Source organism: Chelonia mydas, chromosome 5 (genome assembly GCF_015237465.2).
Source record: "Chelonia mydas isolate rCheMyd1 chromosome 5, rCheMyd1.pri.v2, whole genome shotgun sequence".
Lineage (NCBI taxonomy): Eukaryota > Metazoa > Chordata > Testudines > Cheloniidae > Chelonia > Chelonia mydas.
Genome location: NC_051245.2, coordinates 92,381,114 through 92,396,326, shown reverse-complemented (window position 1 = coordinate 92,396,326; position 15,213 = coordinate 92,381,114). Strand labels below are relative to the sequence as shown.

Sequence of the window (15,213 nt, the reverse complement as noted above, 5' to 3'; positions counted from 1 at the left end):
TGCTGACTCCACTTACCTTCATACTAGTTATGGAGTTAAGTAGGATAACCAAGCCTATGGAGATGCAAAGAAAACTAATGTATGTTGATGATCTGGCCCCTTTTGGTTAACAGCAAAGAGGAACTGGCAAATATGGTATCAGAGTGGGTGTATGTTTGAAGACCATGATTTGAAGGTAAACACAAAGAAATCTGAAGTTATGCAAATAGGAAGGTAGAAAAAGAGCTGTTGATTGAAGTTTCAGGAGACAAGTTCAAGCAGAGGAAAGCATTTGTGTACATGGGAAATACACTTAGTACCATCAGACAGAGATTTGAAGAAATTAAAAGAAGAACCCAATGTACATGGGCAACAGTAAAAAAGGGGCAGGAGTACTGTGGAACTGGCAAGTAAGTAACAAACAAAGGAAAACTGTATGCTGTATGTGTCTGTCCCAGCCTGCTCTATGGTTTGGAAATAGTGGGGTCTCAGGGAGATGGCAGAGAAAAAGAAGATACAAGTAGTAGAAAATAACACTCTGAGGGGAATGGTAGGCAAGTGGAAGGTAGATTGAGTGTCCATGGAAGAAATTAGGGGGAAGATGGACTTGGGACGCCCACTGAAAGCATATGGTTGAGGTGGGCTGGACATGTGATAAGAATGGGATAGTGACCAGGAAAGAAAGCATAAGAGATAGAAGACACCAAGAAACAGTGTGGAAGACCAAGGCTATGATGAGGAGACTTTTGAAGAGAAAAGGACTGGGATCCCAACACCTACAAACCCATGCCCTGGACCCCAAGGAGTGGCCAAGAATGGTAGGCACCTCCAACCTCATGTAAACGGGAAAAGGAGCCAAGAAGCAAAGGTTTCTGTTGTGGATACTGCCCTTACCTGCACTAGGTGCGGGTCTGCTGTGAAGGTGGGCCTTGCAGGAAGGGGGCATCGGGGTGTCTAAGGCGGAGGTGGGGGGAAATGCATAGTGTCTGGCAATGGGCGGCGTATCTCCCTGGTAGGCCTCCGACCGTTGGGTGGGGCCCAGGGGCTGAGGTGTAGCTGGGTGACAAGGGCGGATGGAGAAGGGAGAGAATTCAGTGCGTGGGTACTGAGAACAGTAGATGCGGGGGGGGGGGTGAGCGTGGACTCGGTGAAATCCCGCCTGCGGACGGAAGCGGAGCCGGAAGCTGGCGCGCGGGACGTTTTGATCCTGCCCTTGGATTGGGAAGTTCGGCCCAGGAGCGGCTGGCAGCATTGCCGAGTAACGGCGCGCGAGTGGCTAACTGCAGAGGCCGCTTGTTGGGCGCGGCCATTTTGAACCGTGGTAACAACCAATGGGTGAGCGCGCACCCGGAGTCACATGTTAAGGGGCGGTTGGGAAACCAAGGAAACCTCCCCACGCGCTCGCCGCTGGCGGATCGCTACAAAGTGGGGGGGTGGCGGGGTCGGTGAGTCCGGCTGGCTGGGTGTGCGCTGGAGGTGGCGGGCTGCGCGGGGAGAGGCAGAGCGTGCGGTACAGAAGAGTCGATGGGGGAGATGGGGCCGGAGGGCAGGGGCACGCGGGTGCGCTGGGCACGGGCCTCCCGGGGGAAAGTAGGGGCGAGCGCGCCAAGAGGGCGGGTGGTAGAAATCTGTGAGCCGGGGGGGTCGCCGTGGCCACGCTTATTGGGGGCGGGGGAGCGCACGCATGTCCGGCCTCGCCAAGTGTGGCCCGTTTGTGTGCCCTCAGGGGGTCTCTGCCTGTCGGGCATATTTGCGACTGATTTTGAACTTGCAGGTTGCGCGCGCTGTTTGGTTGGAGTGACTTATTTGACTCTGGAATAAAGGCTCCCAGTCCGTTTCCGTTACTGGCTGGCGCTAGTAAATCCGGTAACTCGGAAGTGAAGGTTTATATAGCTCTTGAGAGGGGCGTATTGTGAGATCAGAACAAGAGAAAAGCTGGTGTCTGTATGGGGTCGGCCTAGGCAGAGGTCAGTCGCTTCCTGATCCTATTCTACATACAGTCGGGTTTGAGGCTTTGCCCATAACGGTACGGATTCAAGCGATACTGCTTTAATGAATGATTTACTTGGAACAGTTCACTGAACGTGTAGGACATGAATCGTTTTCTGTGATTGGATCTTATTACATAAATTACTTGCTTATGATACAAAACTCAACACACTATCCAGTATTTTCAGGATCTTTGTAACAGCAAGGAAAAAGACAAACATTTGTTGAACAGCAGGGATGCTAGCTTTTGCGTGCATTTTGCATATATAACTTATGAACGTTTTTCAGAGGTCCTGGGTACCCATACGTCTATTGACTACTGATGGAGCTGTGAGGTTTAGCACATGTGAAAATCAAGCCCTATGATAACGCTGGGTGGTAAGGGCCGGTGGCAGAAAGAAATCCATGATAAGAATGTTAAGGTTGTCTTTGATAAAATAGGTATTGGAAGTACATAATAGAAAACTGCTTGTCCTGGGAGGTTTAATACATCATAGTCCACTGTCTACTTTACCGTCCTTTTCAGTCATGTCTTCAACCTGCAAGGCAATACATTCCTGATACACTTATCATACATATATACTTATCTTGTGTTATATTGTCTACAGAATTAATGCCCAATCTGTGAGGAAAGGGAAGCAAAGTTGGACCATGTTCCTTCTTGTTGGTATCACTTATAATTGTCATAAGAGGCAATTCAAATCCTTCCTAGTAAGTTTTTCCAAAAGAAGCATAATAAAGCTGTAGTTTTCACTAAAGGTGCTTCTTAATTAGGTTGTGCCTGAGCTGTCAGTAAAACAGATGTGGAAACACAGTGCCCTGTCTTTGAAGTCTTCCTGAATCTTATGCCCTACAAGTAAATAGATGGAAGACTGTGCTTACTCCTGACTCTTACTTGCAAGAAATATGCAAAAGTTGTCTGAGAGATGCAGTGACTTAGTGTAACTTTTATATGCCTAATAGTTTTTTTTTTTTTTTAATCTGATTATTGCATCTAAAAGTGGAGGAAGTGGTTGACACTCTGAATAGCCAAGGTAGTTTACGTGTGAATTGTGTAGAAAGTGCTTATTTATACAAATAATCTTGACTAGTAGTATAAGATGGTACATGGTATTTTATGAAAGATGACTTGGCCAGTTTATTTTTGGCCAGTATTTGGAAGTACATGTTTATTGGTTTCTTAGAAACGTGTTTAATTTGCAAGGATTTTTTTGAACACGTAACAGGTTTCAGAGTAGCAGCCGTGTTAGTCTGTATTTGCAAAAAGAAAAGGAGTACTTGTGGCACCTTAGAGACTAACCAATTTGTTTGAGCATAAGCTTTCGTTTTAGCACACAGGAGGAATAAAAGCAGACCTGACCTGCTTATAGAGCTAAACTAGTAGATAAAATCAGTAACAGTCTTACTTCTAGTCAAGGCTGAATGACTGTCATGCTTATTTCACTCAAATCCTGTATTAATATTTTGTTATGTTGAAGACTGGTTTAAAGCAGGAGTGGTAAGGTGTTGGAGTTGGGTATTATTGGTTATGGAAGCATAGGTGTTTGTTTAAGGTCAGGTTAGTGTGTTCATATTCTATGTCTGTATGTAACCATCAACTTCTTGTCACATACTAACATCAGTATTTGCCTAATCTCATGCAATGGTTGGTAACAATTTCTAGTTCAGGAGGAACTTTTAGGAAAAATAGAAGTTTCACGCCTTGATGGAGATGTAATATATGCAAAGTATATCAAAGCAATACAAAAATTGTCTAGTCAACTTTTCTATTTCCAAACACTTTTTCAAATTATTTCTGTAGGTACTATCAGTACAGGATACTTAGGGCTTGTTTACACTTATAGCGCCGGAGCAGCATAGCCACTGAAGTGCTTAGTGAAGACTCTGTCTACACCGTCGGGAGAGTTTCTTCTGTCAGTGTAGGTTCTCCACCTCCCCGAGAGACAGTAGCTATGTCTATAGGAGAAGCCTTCCTGTCAACATAGCACTTTGTACATCAGGAGTTAGATCAGTATTATTATGTTGCTCAGTGTAGTGACCTAATTATACTGACATAAGTTTGTAGTGTATATCAAGGGTCAGTTTTGATTCATGAATAAAATTCCCATAACTCTCTTAAAATCTTTGACCCTCTGAGCATCTACCTTCTCAGGCTGGTCCCAGAACATTTTGTTGTTCTCATTATTTGTATTATGGTATGGGGTGGGTTTGATTTAAATCAAATCGATTTAATTAATTATTTAAATCACTGGTCAGGAAGACTCGATTTAGTCATGGATTTCTACATAAAGATGCATTCTTGTTGGTTGTTATAACGTTAATACATATTCTTCACAACTCAGAGATAGATGTAGGTTTCATTTTTATTTACACACTATATATTTTTAAAGTGATTTATTTTGGAAACTTTTCTGATTTAGTTTTACAGCTATATCAGAAAATGAATGATTGTTTGGTTATTTCATTTACCAAAGGTAATTGAAGCAGATAGTTCATCTCCCAATGACTTCATAAATATCTCCAATTCAGCAGGTTAATCATTAATATTTGGAGGATTTTCTTGCCATGCTGTATTAAGAGGAGAACATTACCAGACAGACATTTAAATTGTTTTATTTAATAAAACGACAACATTATGTATTCTGGATTTTTTTTTTCTTTAACAACAAACAAATAATATTTTAACAAAACAAGCATATGAATTTTTGAATTTAGTTAAACATTCAAGTTTTTTAAAATCAGGTTTGTTTTTGTTAAAATTGTTTTTAACTAAAATAGTTAAATGAAATATTTAAAAAAAAAAAAACCAACAAAATTAAATCAACTATGTCAGCCAGGTAAACATGAGAAATTTCAAATATTGGCTTCTGCAGCTAACTCAGTCATTTTCACCTTCATTTTACTGTCTGTCCATAATCTGGAAAAGAAAAACAAGCTTTCCTGCTTTTTCAGGTCCCAAATGATTTCTCAATTTGGAATGAATTAGTCCAAAGGAAGAAAATATTCTTTTTACACCGGTAGAAGAAGCTACTGCTGTTAAAAGTGAGATTATCACTTCAACAGTCTCTGAATCCAAGTGCTTAAATGACTTCCACCAGTTCATTGGTGTGACTTTCTTTAAAACATCATCAGCAAACATATATTTCTTGAATGAATCATAGAATCATAGAATATCAGGGTTGGAAGGGACCTCAAGAGGTCATCTAGTCCAACCCCCTGCTCAAAGCAGGACCAATCCCCAACTAAATCATCCCAGCCAGGGCTCTGTCAAGCCTGACCTTAAAAACCTCTAAGGAAGGAGATTCCACCACCTCCCTAGGTAACGCATTCCAGTGTTTCACCACCCTCCCAGTGAAAAAGTTTTTCCTAATATCCAACCTAAACCTCCCCCACTGCAACTTGAGACCATTACTCCTTGTCCTGTCCTCTTCTACCACTGAGAATAGTCTAGAACCATCCTCTTTGGAACCACCTCTCAGGTAGTTGAAAGCAGCTATCAAATCCCCCCTCATTCTTCTCTCTCTGCAGACTAAACAATCCCAGTTCCCTCAGCCTCTCCTCATAAGTCATGTGTTCCAGACCCCTAATCATTTTTGTTGCCCTTCGCTGGACTCTCTCCAATTTCTCCACATCCTTCTTGTAGTGCGGGGCCCAAAACTGGACACTACTCCAGATGAGGTCTCACCAGTGTCGAATAGAGGGGAATGATCACGTCCCTCGATCTGCTGGCTATGCCCCTACTTATACGTCCCAAAATGCCATGGGCCTTCTTGGCAACAAGGGCACACTGTTGACTCATATCCAGCTTCTCGTCCACTGTCACCCCTAGGTCCTTTTCCGCAGAACGGCTGCCTAGCCATTCGGTCCCTAGTCTGTAGCGGTGCATTGGGTTCTTCCGTCCTAAGTGCAGGACCCTGCACTTATCCTTGTTGAACCTCATCAGATTTCTTTTGGCCCAATCCTCCAATTTGTCTAGGTCCCTCTGTATCCTATCCCTGCCCTCCAGCACATCTACCACTCCTCCTAGTTTAGTATCATCCGCAAATTTGCTGAGAGTGCAGTCCACACCATCCTCCAGATCATTTATGAAGATATTGAACAAAACCGGTCCCAGGACCGACCCTTGGGGCACTCTACTTGATACCGGCTGCCAACTAGACATGGAGCCATTGATCACTACCCGTTGAGCCTGACAATCTAGCCAACTTTCTACCCACCTTATAGTGCATTCATCCAGCCCATACTTCTTTAACTTGCTGACAAGAATACTGTGGGAGACCATGTCAAAAGCTTTGCTTAAGTCAAGAAACAATACATCCACTGCTTTCCCTTCATCCACAGAACCAGTAATCTCATCAAAGAAGGCGATTAGATTAGTCAGGCATGACCTTCCCTTGGTGAATCCATGCTGACTGTTCCTGATCACTTTCCTCTCGTGTAAGTGCTTCAGGATTGATTCCTTGAGAACCTGCTCCGTGATTTTTCCGGGGACTGAGGTGAGACTGACTAGCCTGTAGTTCCCAGGATCCTCCTTCTTCCCTTTTTTAAAGATGGGCACTACATTAGCCTTTTTCCAGTCATCCGGGACTTCCCCCGTTCGCCATGAGTTTTCAAAGATAATGGCTAATGGCTCTGCAATCACAGCCGCCAACTCCTTTAGCACTCTCGGATGCAACGCGTCCGGCCCCATGGACTTGTGCATGTCCAGCTTTTCTAAATAGTCCCGAACCTCTTCTTTCTCCACAGAGGGCTGGCCACCTACTCCCCATGCTGTGATGCCCAGCGCAGCAGTCTGGGAGCTGACCTTGTTCGTGAAGACAGAGGCAAAAAAAGCATTGAGTACATTAGCTTTTTCCACATCCTCTGTCACTAGGTTGCCCCCTTCATTCAGTAAGGGGCCCACACTTTCCTTGGCTTTCTTCTTGTTGCCAACATACCTGAAGAAACCCTTCTTGTTACTCTTAACATCTCTTGCTAGCTGCAGCTCCAGGTGTGATTTGGCCCTCCTGATTTCATTCCTACATGGCCGAGCAATATTTTTATACTCTTCCCTGGTCATTTGTCCAATCTTCCACTTCTTGTAAACTTCTTTTTGATGTTTAAGATCCGCAAGGATTTCACCGTTAAGCCAAGCTGGTCGCCTGCCATATTTACTATTCTTTCGACACATCGGGATGGTTTGTCCCTGTAACCTCAATAGGGATTCCTTGAAATACAGCCAGCTCTCCTGGACTCCTTTCCCCTTCATGTTATTCCCCCAGGGGATCCTACCCATCAGTTCCCTGAGGGAGTCGAAGTCTGCTTTCCTGAAGTCCAGGGTCTGTATTCTGCTGCTTACCTTTCTTCCCTGTGTCAGGATCCTGAACTCAACCAACTCATGGTCACTGCCTCCCAGATTCCCATCCACTTTTGCTTCCCCCACTAATTCTTCCTGGTTTGTGAGCAGCAGGTCAAGAAAAGCTCCTCCCCTAGTTGGCTCCTCTAGCACTTGCACCAGGAAATTGTCCCCTACATTTTCCAAAAACTTCCTGGATTGTCTATGCACTGCTGTAGTGCTCTCCCAGCAGATATCAGGAAGATTAAAGTCGCCCATGAGAACCAGGGCGTGTGATCTAGTAGCTTCTGCGAGTTGCCGGAAGAAAGCCTCATCCGCCTCATCCCCCTGGTCCGGTGGTCTATAGCAGACTCCCACCACTACATCACCCTTGTTGCTCACGCTTCTAAACTTAATCCAGAGACACTCAGGTTTTTCTACAGTTTCGTACCGGAGCTCTGAGCAGTCATATTGCTCCCTTACATACAGTGCTACTCCCCTACCTTTTCTGCCCTGCCTGTCCTTCCTGAACAGTTTATAACCATCCATGACAGTACTCCAGTCATGTGAGTTATCCCACCAAGTCTCTGTTATTCCAATCACGTCATAATTCCTTGAGATCACCAGGACCTCCAGTTCTCCCTGCTTGTTTCCAAGGCTTTGTGCATTTGTATATAGGCACTTGAGATAACCTGCTGATCGCCCCTCATTCTCAGTATGAGGTAGGAGCCCTCCCCTCACAGACGTTCCTGCCTGTGCTTCCTCCCGGTATCCCGCTTTCCCACTTACCTCAGTCTCCTTCCCCCGGTGAACCTAGTTTAAAGCCCTCCTCACTAGGTTAGCTAGCCTGCTCGCAAAGATGCTCTTCCCTCTCTTCGTTAGGTGGAGCCCGTCTCTGCCCAGCACTCCTCCTTCATGCAACACCATCCCATGGTCAAAGAATCCAAAGCCTTCTCTCCGACACCACCTGCCTCGCCATTCGTTGACTTCCACGAATGGTCCACCCTTAGCTCTGAAGTTTATTATAGTTGGCATTATGGAGGGAAGATTGCTGGAAGTCCATGTCGTAGCCAGCTCCTCTTCTTCAGTAGTTAAGGTTTGACCCTGGTACTGAGTATTGAGAATATTTGCAAGAAAATGAGTTGGAGATAGTGCTTGTCCCCTTCCTTTTTTTTTAATGCTTGTAATTTAACTCTGTCATTGCATATTTCTCTTTTTAAGATCTCACTCGGTTCCTTCCAAATTTCAACAGCATCAGCAATAAAACAGCTATTTCCCCTCATTTTATTCAAGGCTACAGAAATAGGCTTCAGGCTACTCAGCATGTGTTCAACATTTCTCTTAAGCCCAATGTTGAGAACTCTGGCTGTGACAGTGCCATCTGTTTTTTTCACGATTTTGTTCACAAACTGTCATCAGATTAGGCCAGTTCTTAATATAGTGCTCATAACAGTCCACTACTGAGTTCCATTGTATGTCTTGTGGGACAGTTAGCTTGGTTCCTCCCACTTTTTTCAGAGCAGCTGCTGCAAAGTGGTTGTTACGGAAGTATTTTGCAGTTTCAACATTAGCCTTTATTTCTGCAACACTGAAGTCTTTGGCTAGAAGATGCATCAAATGAGCACTGCAACCATATGTTATGAGCTTGGGACTCATCTACATTTCTTCTCATCTTGGATACATTTGCAGCATTGTCTGTGACCAAGCTGTGTACTAAACATTTGAATTTTTTTTCACAGTTTGTTATAGCTTTTACTGCTAATTCTTGTAAGTATTCTGCTGTGTGTGCATTTCCTGATGTATCAATTATTTCTGTAAGGAAGACATTCCCTTCTTCTTTTGTCACACAAGCACATACAACAGGATCATTGTGGACATTGCTCCACCCATCAAGGCTCAGGTTAACAATTTCACTCTTAGACCTTTTGTACACTGCTCAATTTCTCTTTCATATACTTTTTTCAGCAATTTGCATGCACCATCTGCTCTGTTGGGTGGACTGTATCCTGGTCTTAATGACTGAACCATGTTAATGAAGTGTGGGTGCTCAGTCATATGGAGAGGAGAGTTTGTTGCATAAACAAACTGGGCAATTTTTTCATCAATTACCTCTTTTTGTAATCTGCTGGTTCTTATCACAAATTTATCCATGGTTGTTTCCAGATGATAGATTTTTTTTTTTTTTTTTTTTTTTGCTACAGGTGATATTCTGTGCCTATGTGACTGAAACACTGTCATTGGCAGATAACTCTGAAACTATAGAAAATGATGGTGATCGTGAAGGTGGATAGTCTTCAGGATCCTGTATGTTGAGGATGGATTCTCCTAAATAAAATAAGTCAATGCAGTTATTTAATTATTACTATACTGCTCATTTAGTATTATTCACTGACACTCAGTACTACTTTAAAGGTGAAATTGTAAAAAGAAGATCTGCCTATTTCAGTTGTTTATTTTTTGTCACAACTGCATCTAAAATGATAGTACCATAGAGTAACAACTATATTTTTCCTCCAACATGAGAATTCAAGAATAGTCCAGAAGGAAGACAGGAATTCTTTAAGAAAGAAGTATGAAATAAAAAGGTTTACCAACCTGAAGATCCTGTATGTTCAGACATGTTCCTTTTATCATCTTCAACGCAGCTTCCTCCTGAGAAGGAGTACTTCTCATGATGTTGTTTCATTTGGGCAGCCAGGCCTTGCATTTCTTTGTTGCACTGTTTGCATTTTGCACATGTCTGTCTTATCCACAGGTAGAGGAACTTCATTAAAATATTCCCAAACTGGGTCTCTTTTACGGCCTGCTGCCATTATAGGTTTTCCCTTCCAGTGAGAGAATGGTATAGTAGATCTCAAATCAATGAAGGTTACACTCAGAAAGACCTCAAGACTTCTGGAATATGCTGCTCAAACAGTTTCACTTCTTTTGTTTCTACTGCCTGTTCCTCCCTTCTCACATTTATCTCCAGACTTCTTCTCCTTGTCCAGATCTATTCTGCCCCCAACAATCTTCTATTCATTGAGCTTTTTGAAACTTTGCACTTTTAGAGAGAGATAAGGGATTGACTCAGTGTACACACATTTTCAGAGGGACAGTAGGGTTGAGGTCTGTTATTTCTCACCTCTATATATCTATTATTTTATTTATTTTGAAACATTTTTGCTGTTAACAAGCATGTTACCTCTGGAAACACAAGTCCACAGTTTGAGAACTGCAAAACTAAGCATCTGTGATGGTATTTTCTAGACTGAGCACTGAGTCCCATTGGGTAGATAGAAAGATTAACCTAAATAATCTCTACAGAAGCCTGTGGAACCCCATGAGATTGGGTCCCTAATCCATGAACTATTGGAACTCCTTTACAAAACTTTTCTTAAACTGACATGAATATATTGTCTCATACTATAGAATTAGAATTTATAATCCCAATTCCATGATGAGATATCTTTGAGCTATAATGTATCTTAATTAAAACTATCTTTAGATATGCTTTTTGAGGAAAAAACCTTTGATCAAAAAAATCCGATTTAAATTATTAAAAGAATCCAGTTTTTTTTTGTTTTTTTTTTTTAATCCTTGATTTTTATCCACCCTGTTATGGTCGAGCCTGGAGACCCTAACCATGGATTAAGGCCCCATTGTGCTAGGTGCTATACCAACACATAACATAAATACTTAGATCGTAAGCTCTTCTCATTCTAAGATGAGAGACCCTGATACATAGAGGAAGCACAGGGTAACAGTGAGATGATTACTCCAGTTCTTTTAGAATAAGAAAACTCAATTTCTGGTGGTCTGCCTGCAGTCAGTGAAGCAGCTTCTCAGTGGTTGCAGCTGACAAGTTCTGGTTTTGATTATTTTCTATAGTTGGACTATCCCATAGTAGTAGATTAGATTCCTGTCCAGCAAAGCATTTGAGCATGTGCTTAATTTGGAAGATGTGAGCAGTCCTAGGAGCAAGGATCTCTGTATGTATCTCATTGCTGGATCAGGACCTAAGTCAGCACCAGCTTAAGGCATTGGGCATTTGACAAGAAGCACCCAGCATGTGGGAACATGGAGCCTTGAAAGATTAGCTTTATAGTAGTTAGCACGTTGACTACGTCTGTGAAGGAATCAATGTAAGGGTCTTTCTTTCCTTCCATCTCATTCAGCTGGGTATAGTACTTTAAACATAATTATACTGTCTTTGTGTATGTGTGAATTTAGTGAATTATTCAAATGTAAGCTTTATTCTGGCTTTTTTAATATTGTGTGCCGTATGTTAATATTGAAAGCATGTAACATTAAATCTGCTGTTCAGTGGAATCAGTCTGTCTTATTTTTTTTCTTTCTCCCTCAGTTTAGAGAGAAACTCAGCACATGAATAGAAATGATTGACTCGGTCAAAATAAGGAGACAGAGCACCTTGGATTTTTACTCTCACTATGAATTTCTCTGTGCTGTTCAAGGTTCTGTCCCACTTAAAACTGTGAAAGCTAATGTGAATCAGGGCATTCTTGAGCTAAATGCAGATCGCCTCAAGGCTCCTGACTGGGCACCACTTCTGAATGCTATCAGGCATAATAAGACTTTGACTTCTGTTGTAATAAGAAGCTTTCATCAACAGGGTCTTGGAGAATCAGGTTTGTAATGACCACTTGAGATTGTAATTATATCTGTTTAGATGGGAATTCATTACAGGAAAGCTGGGAGGAGGGTTTTTTTGTTTTGTTTTTTTAATGGTTTACTATCATGTCCTCTTAGTTAAAGCACAATAACTCAACTTTCAGCACAAGATTGGTCTATCACAACATAGGATTGTGTGGTGTGAATAACATCAGCTGGAGACACTTAGTGGAGCTCTCTCCTTTCCTTTTAATGGTCCACTAGGTGGTGGTGATAATAAATCCAAGAGGTATAAAAACGAAGTTTCAGGCATTACTTCTTGGGGATAGGAAAAACGTTCCCTATGGCCAGTCTATTTATGTCTGTTAAGGTTCCCGCCCCCGCCCTTCTCGGTTTTGGCTTCTGCGGGAGATAGGATACTGGATTAAATGAACAACAGTTCTGATCCAATATAGCATCAGTGTGTGTATGGGGGAAAAAAGGAATAATTCTTCAGATATCACCATCATAAAACAAAGAAATAGGGAGAAATTCTGGCCCACTTACCTCAATGGCAAAAATCCCACTGATTTAGTGGGACCTGGATTTTACCAGTGATTCACTTTTGTTGTTTATTAGGGGCTGAAAGATATAAAACCTACTTTAGAAGACGAATTCCAGCAATTAGATCAAAAGACATGACTACTCAATTATGTAAAGCCATCAGAGGTTGTCTGAATGTGTCAAGCTCTCTAAAAAATTTGGAACTTGAGGGATTGCTTCTAAGAGAGCGAGATCTAATATTTTTAACAAAGGTAAGACTTCAAATACACAACAAATCCAATGTATACCCTTAGCAATAAAGATGTTGGGTGAGATTCTATTTTGCACTTCTTAAAGGTTCACCACAGATGTAGGTGGAGCTATGGTAGATTTAAGCTTCTTTTTGCCCTTGATTATTCTCAGGGTTGGAGAGGCCCCTAGTGTAACTTAGACAGATCTGGGGACCTCTCAAAGTTACTGCAGCCTCTTCAGGTTGTCTGGCATGTTGCAATCCCCCCTCTCACATGTCCTCCCAGCACTACCCTGGCCTCCCCCCTTCACTGGAGTTTAAGAGGCAGTGCTTGAAGGCAGATTTACAGCTATCTTCCACAGTTTCTGCACTAGGAGACTCCTCCCTCAGACACAAATAAGGCTTTTAGGGCCCCTTTGCACCATTCTGGCCCTTTTACATGCATAAAGGAGCCATAGTGGGAGTGAGGACCACTACTTTTTCTTCAGATATGTACTATTAAAATGCTTGAATAACAATTTTAAAAAAATGTTTTCAGTGATTTTTATTTTGAAGGGGTTGGCCAAGACGTCATCTTTGGAGAGCTTGTCATTAGCGCATTGTCCAATTGGAGATGGAGGATTGGAAAGTAAGTTTTGAAATTGAAAAGGAATAGCCTAAGGTGATCTGTGTCTTTTGTGGTGTTGCTTTTAAAATGCCTTTTTAAAAAAAATCTCATTGTTCCATCTGTATTTTAATTTATATTGATTATAACAGAAAACAATCATGTTCACTTTGAACATTGTGAAATTTTGCATGTAAAGTGCAAGACTTGTCATTGCTGTGACTATCTATCTTTTTCTTTTTTTGGTGTTTGGTTTTGAGTATTCTTCACACTGAAATAAAGGAGTACCCTACTGGTATGCTGCAAGCAAATAAACTCTTAGGTTGAAAAGTTCCTTTTGTAAATCTTTACAAGTCATGAAATACATTAGCTAACACTGATATCAAGTGAAATATCTAAACTGCTTTAACATGAAATATAAAGCACGTCTGAAATATACCTATTTTAACAATATTTCATGTTTGTATGCAAAAAGTTATGGAACAGTTAAAATATTTTTATTTAAAATAATTAATATACTTTGCTCTTCTACAGTAGTTCTTCATTCAAGGATCTTGGTTCTTTCCGAATGCTAATTATGCCTTTATAACACCACTGTAAGGAACATGATAAGTATTATTCATTTTAATGATCTGACTGTATTTTTTTTTTTTTATCTTTTTAACTTCAGCAATCTGTCAAAGTGTGAGGAACTCAGCCAACATCAAATCTATAAATTTTACAGGATGTAGTTTGACCTGGCGGGGAGCAGAACACTTGGCCAATGTCTTAAAGGTAATCTACCTTTTGTAAAGGCAAATATTTAAATGGATTCATGTAATGTATATACGTTGTGATTCATAGCTGAATCTAGTATGTGAACACAATTTATTTACGTGCTTTAATATTAATAACGTTCTGATACTATAGGAAAAGCCCTAGTGTAATTCACTGCTAGTGTCACACTGGGTTCCCAATATTTCTCTTAAGATGATATCTCTTCAGCGAGAGAACTGCTGCTAGCAAGATATGCATATATGGCTATTTTTGATTACATCCCTGAAAATAATAGAGGGTTATATGATGAGAAATAGTTCATGCCATATGAATGTTTAATGTGCTGAGCTATGTTATTGGAGTCTTAAAGTAATCCTAGTTCTACACATCACAGTTTGATTAGGTGACTTGAGACCCAATTAAACAAAGTACTTAATCATGCGCATAACTTCAAACAGTGAAGTCAATGGGACTATTCGCATGCTTAAAGTTACATATATGCTTTTATACCGCCCAGAATTAGGGCCTATGAGAACACAAATAGTCATTCTAATTTTAATTGTTTGCACTACAGTTTAGCTGCTGTCTACTTTTTGTTGATAAAGAAACAAGCTAAGCTTATGCACATCAGTAGTTCAAGGAAAACTATTGTACTCTTGGCAATGCAACCTCCTCTTCTATCCCAAGAATTGAGGGCCTGATTCAATGCCCATGGAAGAAAATGAAAGTCTTTCTACTGAGTTCAGTGGGCTTGGATCCGGACTGTAGGCCTTATGGGCTGTATTTGATCATTTAGAAACTGTTAAGCCATGAAAGGAAAAACAGATGTGCTTAAATTAGAGCTGCATAATTAAAAATATTATCTAGATGGCTTTCTAGCTGAAATTTAGGCCCAAATCAAAGACCGCCTGGCTCCCAGACTGTCTGAAGTATACACTGAGGCTTTTGTTAAAGACTCTACCTTCTTTAGTGAATGAATCCCTAGTTTCCGTCAAGCTTTAAGCCTGGCAAAGATGCCCAAGAATGTGCTAGCTATTGCCCAATACCCTTAATGAACTCTGGCATTACTTGTCTAAAATTCTACCTGGATGACTAAAAAAAATAATGAGGAATGTAACGCTGCTTACATAGGATTTTTACAAAAGAGACAAGGGTCAGACAACACTCGTCAGCTTCTCTGTGCTGTCC

The 15,213-nt window shown here is 41.3% G+C and overlaps 1 protein-coding gene across 12 annotated transcripts in view; it reads left to right on the top strand.

The window, feature by feature from the left end:
- Window positions 1-1,182: 1,182 nt before the first annotated feature.
- Window positions 1,183-15,213, top strand: part of CEP78 (centrosomal protein 78) — a 51,672-nt gene continuing 37,641 nt past the window's right edge. For 3 of the 12 annotated variants that reach the window (XM_043547152.1, XM_043547157.1, XM_043547151.1), the window contains exons 1-5: window positions 1,754-2,005; window positions 11,628-11,910; window positions 12,512-12,687; window positions 13,221-13,293; window positions 13,940-14,043. In XM_043547152.1, coding sequence (XP_043403087.1) covers window positions 11,658-11,910; window positions 12,512-12,687; window positions 13,221-13,293; window positions 13,940-14,043 — 606 coding nt within the window. In that variant the 5' untranslated portion in view covers window positions 1,754-2,005; window positions 11,628-11,657. Of the gene's footprint in view, window positions 1,315-1,336; window positions 1,490-1,652; window positions 2,006-2,060; window positions 2,680-11,627; window positions 11,911-12,511; window positions 12,688-13,220; window positions 13,294-13,939; window positions 14,044-15,213 lie in introns of those variants that run through there. The other 9 variants (XM_043547153.1, XM_037901806.2, XM_043547150.1 and 6 more) reach the window with 8 other exon arrangements.